The 24,159-nt window shown below is 30.9% G+C and overlaps 1 protein-coding gene across 1 annotated transcript; it reads right to left on the bottom strand.

Moving 5' to 3' along the window:
• Positions 1–6,857: 6,857 nt before the first annotated feature.
• BDBG_17596 (uncharacterized protein) lies at positions 6,858–7,353 on the bottom strand (the record flags this gene model as incomplete). Its single annotated transcript, XM_031725280.1, has 2 exons — positions 6,858–7,151; positions 7,348–7,353. 2 exons carry the CDS (start codon positions 7,351–7,353, stop codon positions 6,858–6,860), a joined length of 300 nt encoding a protein of 99 aa, XP_031580114.1.
• Between the last annotated feature and the right edge of the window lie 16,806 nt (positions 7,354–24,159).

Raw genomic sequence — 24,159 nt, forward strand, 5'->3', positions numbered from 1 at the left:
GCTCATCACCTGTCAGCAGATCAGCCAGATCTCTGGCATCATTCTTGCTGTCTTCTCCATAATCAGCTGGGTCTGTCAGGTCGGTCTCTTCACTGGAATCAGAGGCTGTGCCATCACTATCATCATCATCACCATCACCATCATCCATGTCCATCGGGTCTTCCTCACTGTCACTGTCAACAGGGGATGATACACAGTGTCGACGAGCCATTCTTCATCCTGCACAGAACCAGAGGAGGAAACTGGAACAGATAGGGATGAAGGGCTCAGTGATGAATTGTTGAAGGAACAGAAAGCTTGTTGATTGCAGTGAGAGGAGTATAAGAGTGGACAAGCGTGACTTGATAGCTTGAGGAACAGTGAGGGGTTGATGGGCTGAGAAGATTCAACAGGAAGAGACGCTGGAATTGTGAGGGTGACCAGATCATCCGCTGGAGAGAAGAGAGCCATGACTTTATAGTCAGCCCCGAGAGGGCCATATCTGGCCGGCGGTCTCAACATGGTTGAAGGAGGAGGATGCAAGCGCCCATTCCCAGAGAGCGGGTTGAGGGGATCCATTTTCCGTACCTGAATGGTGGGGCGTGGGAATTGAGCTTGCAGCGCGCAGGAGGGCGTCCACCGTGTGTGGAGTGTGGCAGTATTGGACAATGGCCGGTGTAAAGCAGCCGTCGAGCTAGTCGACATCTGGCCTTTTGCTCACCGTTTGAATGTTTAATAGAGTAAATATTCATTCTTAATTATAAGCTTATTAAGTGCTTAATAATTGATACACATCTGTCACTCTTCACTTATCTTTTTCATAAATAGAACTGAAAAGTCTTATGCACTTGATAAGAGTTGTATAAGATCACATTTTAGAAGGTCTGTGATCTGACACTTCTATTCTTTAAGATATATTTATGACAGAGAGTATACATTCTGATTGACTGGTTTTATATTCTCTGTATCAATCTCATGTATAAATTCTCATTTCAGTGATAATTTCAGTAAAAGATCTGTTCAGAAGATCTTTTCATACTTCTTCAGAAGCTTCTTTATATACTTATTCTTCTATATATTCTTTATCTTGATTTTCTCTACTTCTAGATTCTGTATGATATACAGAATACTTTCAGATGAGATCTTGTAAATTATTCTTTTTACTTATTAATGTATAAACAGATTTAATTCTTCTATATCAGAGATATGAAATGTTCTTCTCATATCAGTTGATAGAATTATATGAACTGTTTTCTTTTTATCAGTCAACTGTATATGATATATATATTATTGAATCTGTGAATTGAATCTTTGAAATTAATTGAGTCTGAGAATCAGATTGTATTTCATGTTCTACAGCTCTTATACTTAAATATAGTAAGATCATTCTTCAAAGTGTAAGAGAACTCTTACTCTTACAGATAATATTAAATATCAGTTATTAGATAATCTTATACATCAGAGATTCTTCACTCAATGAATCTTTTTCAGTCTTCAGATTATATAATTATTAATATATTATATAGAAGCTTCTGTATTCACTAACACTTTTACAGTTATCTCTTAATTCTTACTTAAGTGTCTCTTATACATTAATATTTCAGATCTCAAGGCATTGAGATGAGTATCTGCTTTATTATTCTTACTTATATCTTATTTAAGAGTCTGCTTCTTCTTGATATTCACAGAATTCAGAGAATTATCTAACACAGATATCTCTTTCACTTTGAAGACTTTTTATAGAATATCAGTGAGTGTCTCTGAGCTTACTGATTCTGCTAGTTTTTTAACTCTCTTACTTCTCTTAACTGTGTATACTGAGTGTAATCTTTTATATCATGATTTTGATGTTCATAGTTGAAGTAAGCTCAATACTTATAATATCAAGATTTTCACTCAGAGAATCTCTTTTTCAGAGAATTTAGTGCTTTAGCAATGATATTCAAATCTAGATTCATTATATCTGAGTATGTGACTTGTATCATAGAAGTCTGATTATCTGTTCTCTGTTAAGATATACTTAATTACAGTATTTTCTGTTATAATTGACTCACTTGTTTCTATATAATGAGAATATTATATGCTTTCTTCACTGTGTCTAACTATGAGATTAAGCATTTTCATTTCACTCTTAACTCAGGTGTAAGATTATGAATAAAGATCTGTAAACAGAAAGATATTGAAAGCTCTTTATTCAATATAAGATAGTGTAAACTGAAGTATATAAAGTATAATGTAAGATTACTCACTTATCTACACTCAGTGAAGCATTTATAACACTTATCTTATATATTCACTTTCTCAAAATTGTGTAAGATTCATTTGAAAAACTCATTTCATATTTATGAGAATGAATATCATTTCAGATCTGTGAGATTTATCTTTTCATCAGCTATTCATAATAACTTCACTTTTCTATGTAGAAATGTGATAGATTTTAAGACTTATTGAAATTCTGTTAACTGTCTGTCTGTAAGTTCATGTTTAATTTAATAATATAATCACATCTGACTTAGTCAGCTGATTGCAGTATTATTTTTTCAGTTATTATTGAAGCTTAATAACTCTGACAGATCTTCTAACTTAATGTATTTCATATTCAGATTCTCATTCTACACAGTGATCTTCAATAATATATATACTTCTGAAGAGATTGTGAATAATTATAATAAAATCTTCAGATTCAGTGTAGTTATCTATAAACATTTAATCTCTTACTGCAGATCTAAGACCTGATTTTCTCTATTCTTATTAATGATAATAATTATATCAGTAAAGCTCTTCATCATGAATACTTAATCTGCAGTGAATATCAATTATTATTTAACTTCTATCTCAGTCTGTCACTGTATACACAAGGTCTTAATTTTGTTTAGAATTCTCATACATGTACAGAGCTTTGATTTCAGTTCAGTGATCTCAGCTGCTTTTCTTACTACTTTGAGTAAACTCTCTGAGAGATTCTGTATATCTTCCAGTTCAGATAGCAGAGAAGAATGTTATTTATATTAACTAAAAGAGATATTCATTTCAGTGATTTCTTATTAATTGTATAATATCTATCACTATATCACTGTATTATTATATGATTTCTGTTATCATTGTATAACTTCAGTGATAATTATTTCTCTCTTCTTTTTATTCTTCTTTTGAGTAGAGAGCAGACTTCTTTGAATCTGATTCACTGCTCTTATCTTCTTTCTCACATCTCATTCATTTGCATACATGATATTCATCTGAGTGTGGAGTTTTTCTTTAACAAGTGAAGCAGTATCAATCAGATACTCTTTTACTTATCACTCTTTATACACTATCTTTTGAGATGTTCTAGAATCACACTGATATAATAACTATAAATCACTTCATAGATGAAATTATCACACTCTGAAGAAGACTGTGCTTCTTATCAGTTTTTAGATATGCTATCAGATATGATTCAAAGATTGCTGTCTTAGCATATAATTACAGATGTACACTGACTTCTTATATATTATATACTAAATTAATTAGTGGCCGCTATGACCCCTTTACATTTGTAAGCAAGTTCGGAAGCAGCCGCGTTATTATCCGACGGTTGTATGTTCTTCCAAACCACATTGATATATTTCTTATAAAAGAACTTAGTCTTAGAATCTTTAATTATAACTTCAGTATATGTAAGAATAAGTGCTCGCAGGCGATTATTCGAGTGTTTGCAGCTTGGCGTGATATATACTGTTAACTACTAGAAGTATTTATGATAGAAAGATAAAATATAGAGATTAAATATATAATAGTATTCAAGCTAAGTTATGAATAGTATTCATGAACTTCAGTCTATATAGTTGTGTATAGTCAAGAGCTGCTAGCTCTATTAATTACATAAGAGATAGAAATAGAGATAAAGAATTCATGAGAAGCAGAATTTCTTATATATCTTTCTCTCTCTAAGACTTTATCTGTGAAGTCTTTTACTAAGTGACTTTATAAAATCAGCTCAGCACTGCAGTGATACTCACTAAAAACTCTTTATATCTATAAAAAACCTCAGTGAGAAAAAATCCCTTATTATTATAAAGAAAAAAGAGTCTGTTACTCAGTTTCTTATTTTATAAAATTCTTTATAATCTACAGATTCTTCTCTGACTACTACACAGATTTATCTTATATCTTTTATATAGAAGAGTTTCAGTTAACTCTTAATTATTTTCACAAGATTCTTGTGTAATTATTACACAGATTCATCTCACAGATGAATCACTCTCTGTGAGATTATTCTTATTAAAGAGAAGTATTTATAAGTTAATCTTTTACTTATTCTTATAAATCATTGTTCTTTGATACTGTAGAATTATAAGGAATTTTTCATTCTTTAATTAACTCTGTAGAATTGTAGAATCAAGATATTTATAATCTATAATCACTTTTTATAATTATATAAAAAGATTCAGATCTGTAATTCATAATCACTCTTATTTATTAGAGTAATCTAACTATTTTATGAGATTATTCACAGTGTAAGTAAATCTTTCTAAAGTAGTATAAATATCTCAGATCTATCTATAGAATCTTATCTTTTTTTTTCTTTTTCTGTAACAGCTCTTATTCTTATAAACTGTGAGTATTCTCATTCATCTGTGAAGTGTTTTCACTCAGATGATAAAGAGAGAGTATTTCTAACAATATTTATATATTAATTCAAGAACTTCTTAAGAATAAAAATTTTTCAATTTCAATATCTTTATAAATGATGTCTAATCACTGCTGAGCTTCTTGTAAGTGTTCTTATAACTTCTCTAATCACTTTTTATCAGCTGATGAAGCAGAGATATCACTGCTTATAACAGTGTCTTCACTCTTTTCAGCTCTGTCACTGTATCTGATTTTCAGATCAGCAGTCAATCTCATGTCTTCTTCAGATTAGTCTCTGACTTCAAGCAGCACAGTTCTCTTCTTTACTGTAAGTCTTCTTATAAGTAATTTCTTACAGACTCTAGCTAATAGTTCTTATAAAGCTCTTGATATTATCAGTATCTTCTGCAGTCTTATAAGTCTACAATCATCTTCTCTCTGTCTGTACAATCTCTGATCAGATATATATGAATATGTCTAGATTTACTATCAATAATTCTTGTGCTGCAGCGCATTTCTGCAATCTTATTATCAATGAGAGATAGATTTTCAGATATCTGCAAAATTCAGATAATCAAGATAATATGAATATTATGAATTTATAATAGAAGTTGATCTGAACAGATGAGTTCTCTCTCTATATCTCAATTATTTTCAGACTGAACACTTCAGTATAACTGAGAGAGTGAACACAGCTTTGTAAGAGATATCTGATTACATACATAGATAATCAGCTCTCAAGATTCTGTTACAATTATGTATATTCTGATATATAAGTCTTCTGAAGTCTATGCATTTCTGACAGTCTTTGTGTTAAATATAACAATTGTCTGTATCACAGATATAATACTCTCTACTTCTTTAAAGAGAGAAAGTGATAGTTATGAGAGAATTGAGTATCACAGATATTAAGAATATAAATTTAAGTTTTCTTTATTTTTTCTTTATTAATCTCTAAATTATATTCATAACTCTGTTTTTATTTTCTTATTTTTTAACTTTAATGAGAGCATGATTTCTTCTTTTCTTATATATATCATGAACTGTTCATTTCAGTAGAAACTCATTATTTTATAGATTAAAGCTTATAAATAACAGTGTTAATATCTTTATTATAATTAGATTCTTAGTGAAGACTGTGTCATTCTGACTTATCAGAATTTATAGTATAAAAGTTATGTCTCAGCTTCTGCAGATATTTTATCTACTTAGATAATTCTCAAGTGAACTCATTTATCTTATTAGAATATTCTTATCACTGTGTAACGTGGCGGAACCGAAGCGGTGGCTAGTCGGCGGCGACACGTAGGGGTAGTTGTTTGGGAAGCTGTATGAGTGGGCTTGACTATCTTGCTTGAATAGTGAGCTCATAGGCTACAGAGTTATTGCAAGGATATTACAGATATGATACTTAGTATACTAAGAAGATTGTATGAGGCATGCAGTAACTCTTGTGTATATTTCAGTAGTAGTAAAATGAATCACTGACTTCTTTGATGAGGAGCCAGCATCTAGCTATTCTATATAGACAATGGGCAGATACCCTTCTCTCATTCCATGAGCAAGAATAGCTGGAGTGATACCTCAGCAGCATCTCATTACTAAGAAAGAGTAATCTGCTGACCTTGTATAGAAGTGAGGTTCTCATATTCATCAATCAGATCTTTCTATGATATATCTGAATGATGTCATAGAGTGGTTGAAAACCAGTTTGAATGAGATGAAATCATCCGCATGGAAGTGATGAGCTGTGTGAAACTGTAATAAGGCCTTGGCACAGTCAGGAGCATGACAATGCCCTCCTCCTTAAGAGCATAGTTCCTATGTTCTCAAGATTACTGAATTAGGAATTATCTTTGTTGTATAGCAACAGTTGTCAACTGATTGACAGTGTGTGTACTGTGTGTGATACAAAGAAATAGATGAGTTATTCTGCTGACTGTGTAGGTCTTTCTTTTCCCATCTTCATTCAAATCAAACACATGGTAAGTGGGTTTCTTATATATCAATTTAAGATGGAGAAAATGTAGTTAACAAGTGACTTGCAGATCTCTCATCATATTCTGTTCTATGTATGAAATTCCCTGCAAAAGTGGTGTGTTTTAGGGACAAAGCTGACAGTAGTGGCAGGATTTTTTGAAAAGATCCCCCCCTCTGTGAAACATTTTTCTTCCCCCCCCCTCAATTGCAATAGTGAGTGCATGGGAGTATCATTCTTGGAGGACAATCAAGGGCTTATTCTGATGTTTTCTAGTGGGTAAATGTCTTCATGGTGCGGCAGCGGCCTCTGTGGCCATCAAGAAAGCCAGGTTGGAGACAGTGGTGTCAATGAGCCGCGGGAGCACTGCTCTCATTGCCACACCTCCTCCTGCTTCTCTTGTGGCCGCGGTGGTTCTGCCAGTCAGTGCATCTGCGTCTGGTCTGTCCTCTGCCCCCCCCACCGCTGTTGTGACGCCACCCCCCCTCCCAGCCAATACAGTGGTGTATGACCCCGTGTGGTCATTCAGAGAGGAACTCAAGGAGAGCTTGGTTCTGGGGACAGTGGCTTCAAGGAGCTCAATCTGTAGTTCCCCTCCTGCAGCACGCTCGAGCCCTGCTCAGAATGCTGCTGAGTTGGGTCCACAGGGTCCCACAGTTCCTTTGTCTTCTCTCTGTGAGAAGGCTTCAGTGCAGCCTCTGGCCAGCACTGCTACTTGTCTGCACTGTGTTAAGCAGCTGAAGAAGAAAGAGATTTTATGCATTTATCTCTTCTCTCACTCTCATTGTTTCTGTTATATCTGTAACAACAACTTCTGTCTCTCTGTAAGTATTACTTCATAGAAAGATGTTATGTCAGTTCTGACAAGAAGTCTAGATACTCAAGCAGTACAGAGTGAGAGTCTCAGAGCTTCAAGCATTGATAGATTCTGTCAAGGCTGAGAAGATCTCTCTTACTTATCTGTAAAAGAAGATGAAAGTGTGAGTCTCTGAGATGAAAAAACACCTCAGAATGACTGATCTTAAGAAGAGATTAGTCAGCACTGCTGTTGAAAGTGTCACAGAGATCAATTACTGATTGAAGAGAATCTCACTTCAACTGAAGCAGATAACTGAGATGCTTTATAAGTTGATAAGTTGATATTTTATACATTTCTCATACTCTTCTGCAGCACTGCAGTGCTAACTTCTCAGTAGATAAAGATATCAGTGCTGGAGACTTCAACAGTGAAGAATGAGTTTGATGAGAATGTGATTATTAATGAGTAGACTCTGAGATTCCCTCTTTTTACTTTTTCAGCAGGCTGCAGCCTCATTAGGTTAGCAGTGACTTATGAGTCAATTAATATTAATCTTTTTATTGATTTCAAATATCTCTTTCTTTTCCTTATTAATCACTTCAGGAATTTTACACTTGTGTAGTCTCATTAAACTTCTAAAAAACCCTTTGAGAGAAAATAGAAGAAGAGTGCTATAGAGTCTACAAGACACTAACTCATCACTGTGAGATTATCTCTAAAAAACTCTTTAAAAAAAATGAGAAGTCTTAAGTGATATTTCTTGCTCAATGTCTCTGACATGTAATGAGATGATCTCTACTAGTCATCTCATAGATTGCAATCTCTTTCTCAGCATTTTTCAAATGCTTAAGTGATTTTCATGAATTCTCTGATAATGAATAATCTTCTCATTTAACAAGGTATTGAAGCTTGCTGTAATATGTTTGCTTGTTCAATATTTTCTTCATAAGATATTCAGTATCACTCTTGATCTTGATATTATTCAGCTGAGACAGCTTCATCTCAGAGTGTTGCTTATAGAGCTTTAAATAGAAAATGTGAAAAACAGAATGAATTGATTTCAATTCTGTGAGTAATTTCAACTTATATGTCTGCTTATTCATCACTCTTATTATTAGAAAAGATTCTAGTCACTGCTCACTGAGCTTCTTATACAGTCTTATTATCTTAATATTCTTTACTGAAAGTAGTACTTGATTCTCTATTAAGAACTTCATTGAAAGATGTTTTCAATTGTAGTATTTCATCTACTACTTCTGAGTGTGATGAATACTTTTTATCATCTTCTCATGAATTTTGTTCAAAAGTTTCAATCTCACTTTTACTTCTGACACTGAGAGATACTCTGTTCTCTGTATCTGTCTGACATTCTGACTGTCTATTCCTCTCTTTGAAATGTTGTCCGCGACATCACTGAGTAATGAAGAATTATATTCATAATAAGCATAGAAAGAAGATATCTTTAAGATTGCATTCTTTACATTATTATATACAAATTCAGTAATCAGAAGATGTTTGAATCAATCATTCTGATAATATAAATAGAACACTTGAAGATGCTGTTCTAGTGTCTGATTCTGATGTTCAGTCTGACTATTGATCTGTGAATGAAATGCAGTACTGAGAAGATACCTTATTATAAGATGATAGTAAAAAGCCAATCAGTACTTGCTGATAAAGAGAGATTCTTAATCTATTATCAATGATTTCAGAGCACTGTGATCATGAATGATGATATCTAAAAACAGATCAGTCAATTCAGAGACTTTAATCTTTTTGTGAGTAGGAATATATCTGATCATCTTTGTGAAGTGATTAACAATGACCAAAATTGAGTCATATTCTTTGACTCTTGTTGACTTTGACAGATCAACTATGAAATTCATTGATAGATTCTATCATGAGCTCTTTGAAACAGACAGTGATGTCAACTTGCTGTATTGCTTATACTGCAGAATCTTTATTCTTTAACAGATATTATAAGTCTTAACATACTCTTTAACATCTGTCTGAAGCTTGTCTCAAGTGTATTTACATTTTAGAAGCTTCTCAGTCTTCTCTAATCTGAAGTGCCTCACATGAGGATTATTATGATAAATTCTTAATAACTTCTGACACATCACTCTGCTACAAGGAACAAAGACTGAATCATTCAGCAGTAGAAGTTCACATTCTTCTAGTTATCAGTGACTTGATTTCTTAGTGACACTGCTCTGCTCAGAGTCTGTCTCTTTCAAGTTCAAACTGAATTCTTTCTTCTTCAACTTCTGAATTCAAGCTGCAGTAGAGATGTTCCTCTTCTGTAACTTATCAATGAATTTCAAAAGTAGTCAGATTGAAAGATTGTAGACTGTTTCATCCTTTGCTAATTCAATGATTGCAAGATGTGATATAAGAAGCTCATGATCTTCAGTGTTAGTTCTCTGCAGGGATCTGAGTTCTCTTTCATCTTCTATACTGAGTTATGCAGCTGTCTCTCCAGTGCTGTTTCTGAGCTTTAGAGAATCTCAATTCTCTGCAGTCAGCTTCTTCTGCAGTGATAACAGAGGTTCTTTTATAGAATTCTTCTCTGCATCAATGATATTATAATCAGGCTGTCTAGACAGTGTGTCAGCAGGGTTAAGCTGACCTGAATGATATCAGATATAGAAATCATACTCTGAAAGCAGCTCTGCTCATCTGGCTTGATGTTCTGTCAAGCTCTTTGTTGTCAAGAAGTAACACAGATTTGCATGATCAGTGAGGACTTGCACTGAGTACTTACTACTCTGAAGATAATGTCACCAGATCTTAAAGAATTTGACAATTACTAACATCTTCTGATCATGAGTATCATACCTTCTCTGTATGAGTGATAACTTCTTGAAGAAGAAAGTCACTGATCTTCATTCACAGCATCTTGTAGACTCTGTGAAAAAGTCTTCTCTCACAGACAATTCATTGTCTGTTTTCTCAGAAATGATTATTCTCTGATTCTTTCAATATTGAAAGGTCTTTGATATCAACTGTGAAAAGATTTCACAGATTTCATTTCTGAATGCATCAGTCTTACACTGACTGAGTAAGTCAGGATTAAAGTGATTCAGCATCATAACATCTGTGAAAGCTTGTTTCAATTCTGTAAATACCTGAGCAGTGCCTTGAATGAGGATAAACAGTTCTGTTTTCCTGTCTTTCACACTTCTCTTCAACAGATCTGTAAGGGAGGCAGTAATCTGTGAATATGCATAGATAAATCATCTGTAGAAATTCACAAATTCTAGAAACATCTGCATCTCATGATACATCTGCAATGCTGGCCAGTTCTCAATGACAGAGATCTGACTCCTGTTCATTGAAATGCTATTCATCTCAACAATATAACCTAAGAAATCAATCTTCTGCATGTAGAATGAGCATTTTTCAGTGTTTATATAGAGTTGATACTGTCTTAAGCAACTCAATACTTCTTGAACATGGATATCATGTTCTTCCTTCATTTTTGAGAAGATTAAAATGTCATTCAGGTATACTATGCAGGAGACATCAACAAGGCCTCACAGTGCCTCATTTATATAGGTCTGAAAGATGGCTGAAGTATTACAAAGATTAAAAGATAAAACAAGATATTCAAAATTGCTGTACTTAGTATGAAAAGCTATTTTTCAAATATTATCTTTGTTAACTCTGATTCTATGATAGACATTCTGTATATTAATCTTCAAGAACATCTTTGCTTCAGATAATCAATCAATCATCTTGTTAATTAATAGTAATGAATAGTGATTCTTAACTGTCATCTTATTGAGGCCTCTGTAGTCTATACATAGATGTAGCCTATCATTCTTCTTAGGTACAAAGAGTATAGATGTCTCTGTCAGACTCTTTGATAAATATATTCAGTTCTTTGATTGCACTTCTTCAAGATATTTGTGCAGAACATTCAACTTCTTTACAGATAAGTTATAAAGAGGCCTGTACAGCACTGTTGCACTGTCTTCAAGATAAATCTTATATCATATCTTGATGTCAGAAAACTTCACTGCTTCTCTTTCTGAAAAGACATTCTTAAAATCTGTAAAGAGACATTGTATACATCTGCCTTCAATGATGAATACTGCTGCTAATCTTGCAGTGAGAATGATGACTTCTCTATCTATTCTCAAGTCTCAATCACCTGCTACACAGTATATTGACTCAATCTTTTTCTCAAGATTCTTCTGATGAAACTCTTCAGATTCCTCTATCACTGTCTCTTCATCAGTGAGATGATACTATCACATCTGAGTGACTCAGTCAATGAGAGGATTGTTTTCTCTCAACTACAGAAGACCTAGAATGATGTTCTCATCTATGATATTGACTGTGTGAAGAAGCAGACTGCTCTTCTTAAAGATTTCTTCTGAGTCTGTGACTACATACTTTGCTTGAATTATGTCAAAACAGTGATATTTTATTTTATCTGTAAATTTTGCATGGTCTGATGAGTCTATCTTCTTTCAATCCTTCATCAAAGAAAAGAAATAGAATATGAAGTTGGCATTCACTCTGGAGTTGAGTAGACACCTCACTGATATCTTCTTATTCAGAGTATGCATTGTGATTGTAATATGAACTTGAAGATGTGAGAATTGTCAATTCTTTTCTTTCTCTTCTTTATCTTTCATGGATACATTTGTCAGAAGAGAAGTTGACTTCAAGAAGATGTCTTCTCAGTTTCTTCTCTTCTTCAGCTTCTTGCAATCACTGACATAGTGATCATCAGCTTCACAGTTGAAACAGAGATCTTTATCAAATCTTTTTTGATGTTTCTTTACAGTGAGTGAAGAATCAGAATACTTAGAATTCTTCTTTACTTTCTTCATACTGAAGCTGTCATGATGCTGTTTAGATTCTGTCATTAATTACTTAGAAGAGATCTTGTTAATCTTTTTCTCAGAGAATTGATTATTCAAATAGATTCAGGAAGCCAGGTTGACAAGCTCAGTGTGATTGATTGATGAACTCTGATATTATGATATTATTGTCTGCACCTTGTGAGTCAGCTTTATGAGATAAAGCTGTGTTTTTAATTGATTCAAATCATCAGCTAATTCCTCTCAATATTCTTCAAATCTTGTATTGAAATTGAAAGGATTCTTATCATCTTGTTAATATAATGAGTTGAATCACTGTGCTGTCATGAAGCTGTGATTGCAGTGATCTTTAATTTAATCAAGTAGAAAGTTCTTGAATTCTTCTCAAGTCACAGCAGCATTGATACACTCAAGCTCTCTCTTCTTGATAACTCAAGTAGTTGCAGAGATGCCTTCAAGAAGGTTGGCAGTGTATATTACTTATATCTTATGAGTATTATACTGACTCAGATTAAGGCAGAATTTTCATTCAAGAGTATGAGTAAAGCTGTGGAATTCAGATAAGATGTTTTCCTTGTATCTCAGAGAATCTCTGATCTTAATCTCTCTATCTCTATGATAGATGTAGGTGTGTAGGGACTGCGGTGATGGCAGAGTGGTTGAAGGGCTCATGTCAAAATGTGCAGTGAATTCAGGAATCTCAGATTTCTGCTGAAATAGAGGTGTACACACTCTAGAGAATGATGTAGTGTTTCCCTCAGAGAGTGAGATTAAGTTGGTTTCAGTGTGAGTGCATGAGGTCATATCAGTCTGTTAGAGCTTGACTGATTCAAACATGTAATCAGATTGAGTGATTCAAATTGTAATGTGACAGAACTGAAGTGGTGACTAGTTAGTAATGACATGTAGAGATAGTTGTTTGAAAAGCTGTATAAGTAAGCTTAACTATCTTGCTTGAATAGTGAGCTCATAGACTACAGAGTTATTGTGAGGATATCACAGATATGATACTTAGTATACTAAGAAGATTATATAAGGCACATAGTAACTCTTGTATATATTCCAGTAGTAGTAAAACAAATCACTGACTTCTTTGATGAGAAGCCAGCATCTAGCTATTCTATATAGACAATGAGTGAATACTCTCCTCTCATTTCATGAGTAAGAATAGCTGGAGTGATACCTCAGCAGCACCTCATTGCCAAGGAAGAGTAATCTGCTGACCTTGTATAGAAGTGGGGTTCTCATATCCATCAATCGGATCTTCCTATGATATATCCGAATGATGTCATAGAGTGGTTGGAAACCGGTTCGGACAGGATGGAATCATCCGCATGGAAGTGATGGGCCGTGTGGAACCGCAACGGGGCCTTGGCGCGGTCGGGAGCGTGACACACTGAATCTTGAATCAGAGCTTGTAATCTCATTTCTCTGAGTTAATAATCTCTTTAATCTGATATTTTCTTTCACTCTCTAATGCTTTATAAACAGAGTAATGAGTCACAGAGTTCTCTTCTAAGAATTTCTTATATTTACAGAGTAAAGAGACATGAAAAATATTATATATCTATAACTCAGATAATAGTTTCAATCTATAGAATTATAAGCTAACTTTCTTTATAATCTTATAAGACTTTATTTATAAGAGATTCAGCTTCTTACTAGATCTTTATATAATAATATTTTCTAGACTTAGTCAGACTCTATCATCTTTCTTAAAACTTTTTATAATATACTTAAAGTCATAGTATCTCTTCTGATACTCTTGAGTCTTTTTCAAGAATTTATAAGCTTTCTTCTGAATCTTCTGAATTCTCTCAGCTCATTCATAAGTATTATCACACTCTATAGTATACTCTCATGAGTTTATCAAGATTATTCACAGATAAGTCTTAGTAAGCATCTTAAAGAGAGTTTTATCTGTGCTGACATACTTTGAGTTATTATATATGAACTCTGTAAGTAGTAATTAATATACTCAGTTATTCTGATTATAATTGACAAAGCACTGTAGATACTGTTTTAATATACTTATCAGATATTCTATCTGATTATCTGTCTGTTAATAAAAAGCTGTGCTTAGATCTTATGAGATCTTCAGTATAGTTATCAGATTAAATTAGAACTCTTCTGTAAAGATTGATTCTCTGTCTGAGATAATATTCACAAATAACTCATGCAACTGAATCATATTACAGACAAAGATATAAGTTAAATTCTTTGACTTCAAGTTCTTACAGATGAGTATAAAGTGTGTTATCTTGATAAAGTAATTCACTATTATCAGTACACTGTCAAAGCAGGTATTATATATGTTCTTACTTTCAGAGAGACTTATAAGAATATTTATTTCTAAATATTCTCAAGATTTCTGTAGAATGAATAGAGAAGTAAGTTCTTCATATAATCTGAACTACACTATCTACAAATTCTGATAAATAGTATAAGAATTCACTATCTTCTTTATAAGTTCTTATATCTTCAGTTAGAAGTATTTTCTTATAAGCAACTCATGAGTTCTAGTATCTGTAAAATGACTTACTAGAGAAGAGTCATGATATCTTTTAATAAGTTCTATATATAGAAACTTATTCATAGATATATAAATTCAGCTCTCTCTTTATAAGAGATTATTTAAGTCTCTTTAATTCTTTATTTCTGCAGAGTTAATCTCTGCTATGAGTAGTTTTTAAATATACTAAGTATATTCATTCTTTAATTACAGTTCACACAATCTGAATAGAAGATCTTATAAAGACTTATACTCTGTTTCTTCTTATATCAGGTCTTTCACAGTACTTCTCAAAGCTTACAAACTCTTCAGATTATAGATACTCTCTTCAAGAATTCTTACAGAGATCTTCAGAGTATTAACTCTCAGTATTATAGAGAGAAGTTATACAGACTTCTTTTCTCTCTCTTCTCTCTTCTCTTATAGAGAATTGAGAGACTCTTCAGTTAATCTCTTTATAATACTCAGTCTGAGTATTCTGTGAAGCTTTTCTGTCTTCTCTAGCTTCTCTATGTCTGTTATTCTGATCTTCTTAATATAGTCTGATCTGTGAGAGAGTTCATCTGCTGAGTTCTTAGTTCTCTTGATATGTTCTATCTTGAATCAGAACTCACTCAGTCTCTGAGCTTAGTAAATCTATCACTGTGAGAGTTTCTTGATTGAAGTAAACTATTATAAGCTGTTATAATCAGTTCTAATAGTAATCACTATTATAAGACTCTTAAAGTAGTGATATTAATAATGAAAGAATTTCACTATTATAAAAAGCTTCTGATTATAAATATTATAGTTAATCTCTATAGATTGTATCTTTCATAAGAAAAAGATCACTGAAACTCAGTTCTCATTTAACTGTAGTTATAAGACTATTTCTGAAATTATAAAGAAGAAGATATCTGTCTTTAATCTGATTAAGAGTAAGAGATCAAAGTGAAACAGTATTACTATATCTGTAAATATCTGTTTTAATCTTATAAAGACTTTATAAGCTTCTGAGATAAGAAAGTTCTTACAGTTCTCTCTTCTTAATAATCTTTTTATTTTCTATTCATAGAATGACTTCTTCTTATTTTCACTCTTCAGTATATCTGTAAGAATCAAGAAGATTCTTATAAATATAAAGATAAATTATCTATAGAAATTCACAAAGCTCAGAAAGATCTGAATCTCATGAATACTAGTTAACTTCAGTTATAATAGAATAATCTCAATCTGTAAAGATTTCATCTGAATATCATTTATAGTAATTATATATTCTAGAAAATTAATCTGACAGATACTGAAGTTATACTTTATAAGCTTAATATATAGTTCTGTCTTATCTAAGATCTTTAACACACTTTATATATACTCAGTATATTCTTTCTTCTTCACAGAGTATATTATCACATCATTCAGATATATTACTATAAAGATATTCAGATATGTATAAAGTGTTTTATTAATAAAAGACTGAAATACTGTAGAGATATTAGTCAGATCAAAAGATATTATTAGATATTTAAACAATCTCAGTGCAGTTCTAAAGATAGTCTTTCATTTATTTCTAGACTGTATTCACAGTCATGTATATATATTGATTACATTCAGTTATATGAATATAACAGCTTTCATGAGACAGTTGATTACATTCTTAATCAGAGACAGAAAGTAGTAGCTCTTTATTATCTTGAAGTTCAGATTGCAGTAGTCTATACATAATCTGAGATCTTTATTCTTCTTCTTTACAAATATCACAGAGACTCTCACAGAGGTCTGTGAAGATCAGATAAAGTTATTCTTCAGATTCTTCTTTATATAGATCTGTAAGATCTCTGTCTCATAGTAAGAGAGCTTATAGATTGATTCTCAGAAGAGTTTCTATTCTTCTATCAAATTTATTATCAGATTCTTCTCATAGTGAGAAGAAAGCTTAGCTATCTTTACTAAGTTAAATATCTCTGTAAGATCTCAGTATTTCTCTGATATCTGAAGCTCAGTTTTCATGACTGCAAGATTCTCAGACACTTATAAAGTTATTATATAGATAAGCTTATCTTCTCTAATCAACTCTGCAGTATCAACTGATTCTATCTCTGTAAGTGAGTCTGCTAACACTGATTAGAAGTATAAACCTGACTCACAGACAGCTATATATGAATTGTGTCTTTAAAGTTATATAAGTTCTAAGTACATGTCATCTATAATGTTTATAATAATCACAGTTTCTGCAAATCTTCTCTAGATTTCAGAGAGATCTTATAATTCAAAGATAACTCTTATAAGTTTCTCAGTTCTCAGATCTGAGTTCTCACATTCTACTTATTATAAGATCAGATTCTCAGTTTTTATTATTCAGCTCATTTACTCTGTGAGCTTTAGAAACACTACAGTAATCTGAGATTCTGAGTTCATTAATACTTTTCATACTTATAGAGCAGTAGTATTACAGTATAATCTCTTCTTATAAGTAAGCATTTTCATCAGAGAAGCAACAGATTCAGATATCAGCTTTAAGACTTTTAAAAAGACTGTTACTGACTCTGTTTATAACTTCTTAAATTTCTATCTTAATTTATCTGAACAGTTTATATGAAGATGTTCTGATTTAGAATAGATAAAGCAGAGTCTCTTTTTCTTAATCTCTCTGTTATATACTCTATTTACAGAAGCTTATAAAACTCTCTCTCTCTACTCAGCAGTCAGATATAAATCTCTCTATATCTTATTATCTTTTTCTAATAAATTTGTTCTCTGTTATTCTAACTCTTACAGAGCTGATCAGTGATTTACTCTTTATAAGTCTATGACTCTCACAGTGATCTGTAAGCAGTGAATGAGAGTTATTAGTTTCTTCAGAGTCAAGAACTTAGAGTCTTACTCAATGAGCTTGTTCTGTATATCTTTATTCAGTCTCTTTATAAATATTATCATTCAGGTCTTGTTTCAGAGCCCTGTTTTCACAGATCTCAATTTATATCATAATTTTATAAAGTGTTATAAGTAGTCTTCATCAGATTTCTTGTCTCTTTTTCTAATATTAATGATTATAGTTCAGATGTTCTCTGTTCAGCTTACAGAGTCTTTCAACTTATTCTCTAGATAGATTTTAAGAATAAATCAGTGAGATCTTTTATAATCATTCTCTAGATAATTCAGCTAGTTCTTGACTTCAGTGTAATAGAGATCTGTCATTGTATAGATAACAGCTTCTTCATCTTTTATATTACATAGTCAGACTTATAAGTTAATTTCAAATACAAACTTATAAAAGCTTTTATAAATTGTGATTTGATAAGTAATCTTAAGTAATCACAGCTTAAGAAAGTTTCTTTTCAGTTTGTAAGTGTTTCTGAAGATTATATCTAGAAACTCAGTTTAAGAGTGTTTATAGATAGTAAGTATTTCTTATAGAAAAATAACTTAGTTCTGTAGAAGATACTCAAGAATATTCTTTACTAAGATTAATTCATTCATAAGTTTGAAGAGTTTCTCTATCACAGATACAGAGAATAATATTCTATAAGTAATTAATAAGTTCTCTGAGACTTCTTTTACAGAGATTATTTATAATTTAGATAACTGCTTCTGAGTATCTACAGTCAAGTTCACAGAAATTGAAGTATATAAGTTTCTAGTTCTTTTAGTTATAACAGATAGTTGCTGACTGACTGAGCTTGAAATATAAGAATAAGTGCTTACAGATGATTATTCAGGTGTTTACAGCTTGATATAATATATACTGTTAACTACTAGAAGTATTCATGATAGAAAGATAAAATGTAGAAGTTAAATGTATAATAGCATTTAAGCTGAGTTATGAATAGTATTCACAAACTTCAGTCTATATAGTTATGTGTAGCCAAGGGCCGCTAGCCCTATTGATTACACAAGAGATAGAAATAGAGGTGAAGAATTCGCGAGAAGCGGGATTTCTTACAGTATAAGAATTCTTAATTATAGTAATTATAGTATCAGTATAAATATGACTGAGATTATAGTATCAATTTAAAAGAGTCTTTGATATCTTTAATATCTGTGTTTTCACATTCACAGAATCAATGTTATTAATAGTAGTAATAATAGTTATAGAAAAATCAACTTTTCAGTTAAAATTATACTTATAAGATATTCCTGGTGAAATTCAGAATGCAAGAGAGCAGTGAGAGCTGATAATCTGATTGAATGAACCTTTGAGCATTCAATAGATTTGGTTAATAAGTCTGATCAACAAACATTCTTTAGAAAAGGCATGAAACAGAAGTCTAGTATAGATCTAATCTTTATGTCACAAAATCTAATGAAAAGAAGACTTGTAAACTGGTTTATTGATTAAAATGAGACATCAGAATCAGATCATAAGATTATTCAATTTGATATTGAACTGAGTGAGAAATAAATGAGTGAAAATCCTCTTCTCTCTAATCAGTATAACTTTGAAAAAGCTGATTGAAAAGCAGTTGAAGAAAGTATAAAACTGTTAAAATCTGAAAGACAGAATGAGCTATATTGGAATTCTGGTCAAGATATCTCAAATGAAATGCTTAAGAATAGAGTGAAGCTTATTACATCTATTATTCTAACAAGTGTTAGAGATAATATTTCAAAGAGAAAATCTTCTGAGTATTCAAAACCTTGATGAAATGAGAATATCTCATCTAAAAGAAAAGAATTAGCTACTGCTAGAAGAGATTGAAAGAATGATGTAATATCTGATGAAGAGTTCAAAGCTGTCAGAAATGAATATTTTTCAGATATTAAAAGAGCTAAAACAGACTGCTGGAATAAATTTCTTGAAGAAGCATAAGAGAAGGAAGTTTTTAAAGCTTTTAACTATACTAAAATAAGAAGTGTAGCAAAACTTCCAGTCTTAGAATATGAGTTTCAGAATGAATCATATACAGCAAACTCTTTTGAGAAAAAATGTCAAGCTTTCATGAGAATTCTCTTTCAGAACTCACCAGATTCAGATTCAGATTCAGAGAAAGAGAATATATCACTTCTCAACTATATTGATGAAAATGACTGAGAATGGCCTGATCTTACACAAGATGAATTAGAGTCAGCTATCTTCTCAAGTTCTGTTAAAACTGCTGCAGGTCCTGATTCAATTAATCACTTGATTATTCAAAATACATATTCCTACTTAAAGAATGAATATTTTGAGCTCTTTTTCAATCTCTTGAAAAATGAATATTATTCTGAATGCTGAAGAGAAGTCACTGGAGTGATTCTTACAAAACCTAATAGAAAAACTTCAATTTCTAAGTCATATAGAGTAATATCTCTATTGAACTGCCTAGGAAAGGTTTTAGAAAAGATAATAGCTACTTAACTATCTTTTATAAGCTCTATAGATGATTCTCTTTTATTCAGTGAATAAATGAGAGATAGAAAACAGTGTTCTGCAATTGACACTGTTCTCTCAGTGATTCATGATATTCAAATAGCAAAGCATAAGAATCTGGTCTCAACTGCAGTTTTTATTGATATAAAAGAAGCATTTGATCATGTTTCAAAGTCAAAGTTAATTCAGATATTGAAGATATTAAAACTGCCACTTTCTCTAATAAAATGAGTTAACTGTTTTATATCTAAAAGAAGTATACAACTCTTCTTTAATGGAATGAAACAAGACAAGACTGAGATAAAAATAGAAGTATCACAGGAATCTTCAATCTCACTCATTTTATTTGCAATATACACTGCATATCTATTCAAAAATAGAAATATGAGAATAGTGCAATCTTCAAGTTATGTGAATGATATTGATCTAGTCTACAGCTCAAAAACTATCAAAGAGAATTTGAAAGTAATTGAAGAAGCTGCAAAGAAAATCTTTGTTAGAGCAGATATCAATTAAATTCAATTTAATATGAATAAAACTGAGTTAATTCATTTCTTTTCTAGATTCAATGAGAAAGAACTATCTCTAACTCTTTTAAATAGAGAGATTAAATCCAGTGTAAATATCAAATGATTAGAAGTATGATTAAACTTCAAGTTGAATTTTAAATATCACATTCAACAGAGAACTGTCAAGGCAGAAAGACTATTGAATAACATAATCAGACTATCAAATACAGAGAGAGGTCTATCCTTCCAGGCTATGAGACAGTTATATATAGCCTGTATTACATCAGTAGCTGATTATGAAGTTCAAGTTTGATGAAATAATCAAGAGAATTTCACTGAACTCTTTCAAAGTCTGTAAAACAGAGTCTTGAGAAGAATTCTGAGAGCATTCAAATCATCTCCTATTAAAGTAATGAAAATTGAAGCTTCAATTTCTTCTCCTGCTATTAGAGTTGAAAAGACCTGTATGAACTATGCTCTGAGAGTTGTAAAGATGAGCTTAAGTCATATAATCAGAGAAAGAGTTTCTTCTTCATTTCCATCAATTAACTCTGAAAATAAACTGAATTGAAATAGATTTCTTGATTGAAATGAAAATAATTCTTCAAAGAAAATGTCTTCTCAACTGTACAGACTATGCTCTCTGATTAAAAATCAATTTTCTTCTTTAAATGTTGAAAAAGTTGATCATGAGAAGTTATCTCTCTGAAGAGAAAAGCTTCAATCTCTTATAGACTTATAAATAAGTGAACTATCAAAAGAGAAAGAATATGAACAGTATTTGAAAAGAATTTCTACAATCAATATAAAAGACTCTATTCTGATTTATTCAGATGACTCAAAAAATGAGAACTTGAATAGATTAGGCGCAGGCATTGCTTATACTGAAGATAATATCAATTTTATCTCAGATTTCTGAAATCTAGGCTCTGAATATGAAGTCTTTGATGCTGAACTATTTGCAATAGTGAAAGCTTTCAAACTCATTGAAATAAAATCTTATAAAAGAGGAAATTGTTTGAAAGAGATATGAATATTCTCTGATAGTCAAGCTGCTTTAAAAAGACTTAGAAATAGTCAGATTTATAATGATCAAATGAATCTTGAACTGATCTTAAACTCTGTTTTGAAAATTCAAAAGAGAAGAACATCAAAGCTGATAATTCATCTACACTGAGTTCCTGCTCATATGAATATTCATGGCAATGAATTGGCTGATTCAGCTGCAAAAAAGAGTGCAGAATTAAGCAGATCTATTCAAAAAATTATGTTCTAATCTTTTATAAAGAGAAAAATAAAAGAATCTTGTTTAGACAAGTGAAATGAAAGCTGGCAGAAATAAAAGAAGAGTATACATTATTCAAGATTTGAAATAAAACCCAAGTGGAAATCTTGTTTAATTAAATGTAAAAAGAAACTATTCTCATCTATAATACAGCTGAAACTAGAACATGACTATTTCAAATCTTATATACAAAGATTTAATGATAGATTTGACTCAATAGAATGCTCATTCTGCAATACAAATGAGAATTCTGAGTATATTATAATGCACTGTGCATTATACAATAGTCTCAGAGTCAGATTGAAAGAGAAGTATGATCTAAATCAATTAAATATGAGATTCTTATTCTCAACTGAGACAGGAATTAAATACTTAATAGACTTTCTATCAGAAACTCAAGCAGCTATAAGAAAATGACTAAATTCAGAATTATCTGAATATGAAGAGAAGGAAATCAACCAGATATAGTCTGTTAAAACAGCTATATACTATCTTTTAATAATTTGTTTTATTACAGTCTTTCTTTATTTTATCTTTTCCTTTCAATTTCTTTCTGTCTATCTATTTAATGTGTCTATCTTTAAGACTGTGTTTTCTTTTCCTTTGTCATGATATTGTCAAATGGTTTCAAAGTATTAGATGATGTTAAAATACTGCAATTTGTAAACAGTTTTTGTATTCTGAGCTGGAATTTTCTGATTTTGCATATCTGAAATTGATGAATGTATAATAGTTAACTTTACAGATATAGGAAAAACCCTGAGAACTAAAAGTTCTCAGATAGATGTCATAGTCTCTGACTGTATACATCTATAATTGAAGAATAATAATACTAATAACTTATAAGATATTATTATAATATACTTAACTGTCTTATTCAGATAATTGAGATTCTCATTGAACTCTTACTTATTAATCTTATATATGTTATTCTAAGTAATCTGAACTGTATAAAAAATATCACTGTTTAGAGCTCTGCAAATGAAAAATGAGAGAATAGTAAAAGATAATATAAATCAGAATCTCTGATCTTTAAGCTTTATAAATGAGAGCAGATTAACTATAATATTAAAAATATAGTAAATATTCTGTAAGTTAATATCATCACTCTCAATCTTTAAGATGACAGTTTTAATCTTTTTAATAAACTCAGTTCTCTCAATCACAGAATCAATAGAGATGTTATTATTAAAAGATTTAATATTTAAAAAAGAATAAAGCTTATCTATTATATTCAGACTTATATATCTATTCAAATATCAAGATCTAGAGAATGATTTTTCAGTAACTGTGAAGAAGAAATAGAACTCAATCTTTATAAATACTGTATTTACTACTAATTGAGAACTTATTAAGTTATTCTTCTTCTCTTTCTTCTTATCATCATTCTTCTTGTTCATCTTCTTTTTCTTTTTATCAGAGTATGAGATGAAATATCTATTAATAGTATATTCATATCTTCTATAGTGAGTATACTTTTATACAGTTATACTTTTATTCTTATCTTTATTCTTATTCTTATTCTTTTTCACAGTCACAGAATTAGTCTGAGACTGCTTTTTTCACTTAATAATAATCTTCTTAAATATATAATTAATCAATTACTTTATTAAATTATTAATATTAATATTAACAATGAGTTCTTGATCAGTGAAGAAAAACTCATTTAAATATATCTTAATAAATAATCTTTGATAATTTTATAGATTGTTAAGAAACAGATTATAATATATATCTTTAATACTCTAACAGAGCTTCTTGTGACAGATAATAAAATAGTAGAAATATCTCTGAAAAGTAAGATAATCACTATTCTTAACTTATAATTTTATCAATTTCTTAAAGATATTAACTTATTCTTCAGTCAGTGATATTGTATATTTAATATTAATCTTATTTTACAGAACTGTAGTATTATTAACTTCTAAGATTTTAATAATAATTTAAATATTTTTAATAAGACTTGATAGTATATATCTATATAGAGACTTAAAACAGATCTTTCACTTCTCAGAATTAATATAATATATAAAGAGAGATTCTTATTAAGTTCTTAATAAAATATCAGTTTTATTAATAACTTCTATATCAGTTAATATATTAATATATCAGACTTTATAATTGAAGTTATTAAATATAATTACTGATTTAATATTTAATATATATTTAACTTTCTTCTGATATTTCTGCAACTTATCTCTTATAGTATCTCTTTATATAGAGATAAATATAATGAGATGTTAAGTGATTTCAGCTGTAGTCATTTAATTATATAGTATTATCTATATAAGATTTATAAGATTATCTGCAGTATAATAGATAGAT

This window comes from Blastomyces gilchristii (genome assembly GCF_000003855.2).
Source record: "Blastomyces gilchristii SLH14081 genomic scaffold supercont1.18, whole genome shotgun sequence".
Taxonomy (NCBI): Eukaryota; Fungi; Ascomycota; class Eurotiomycetes; order Onygenales; family Ajellomycetaceae; genus Blastomyces; species Blastomyces gilchristii.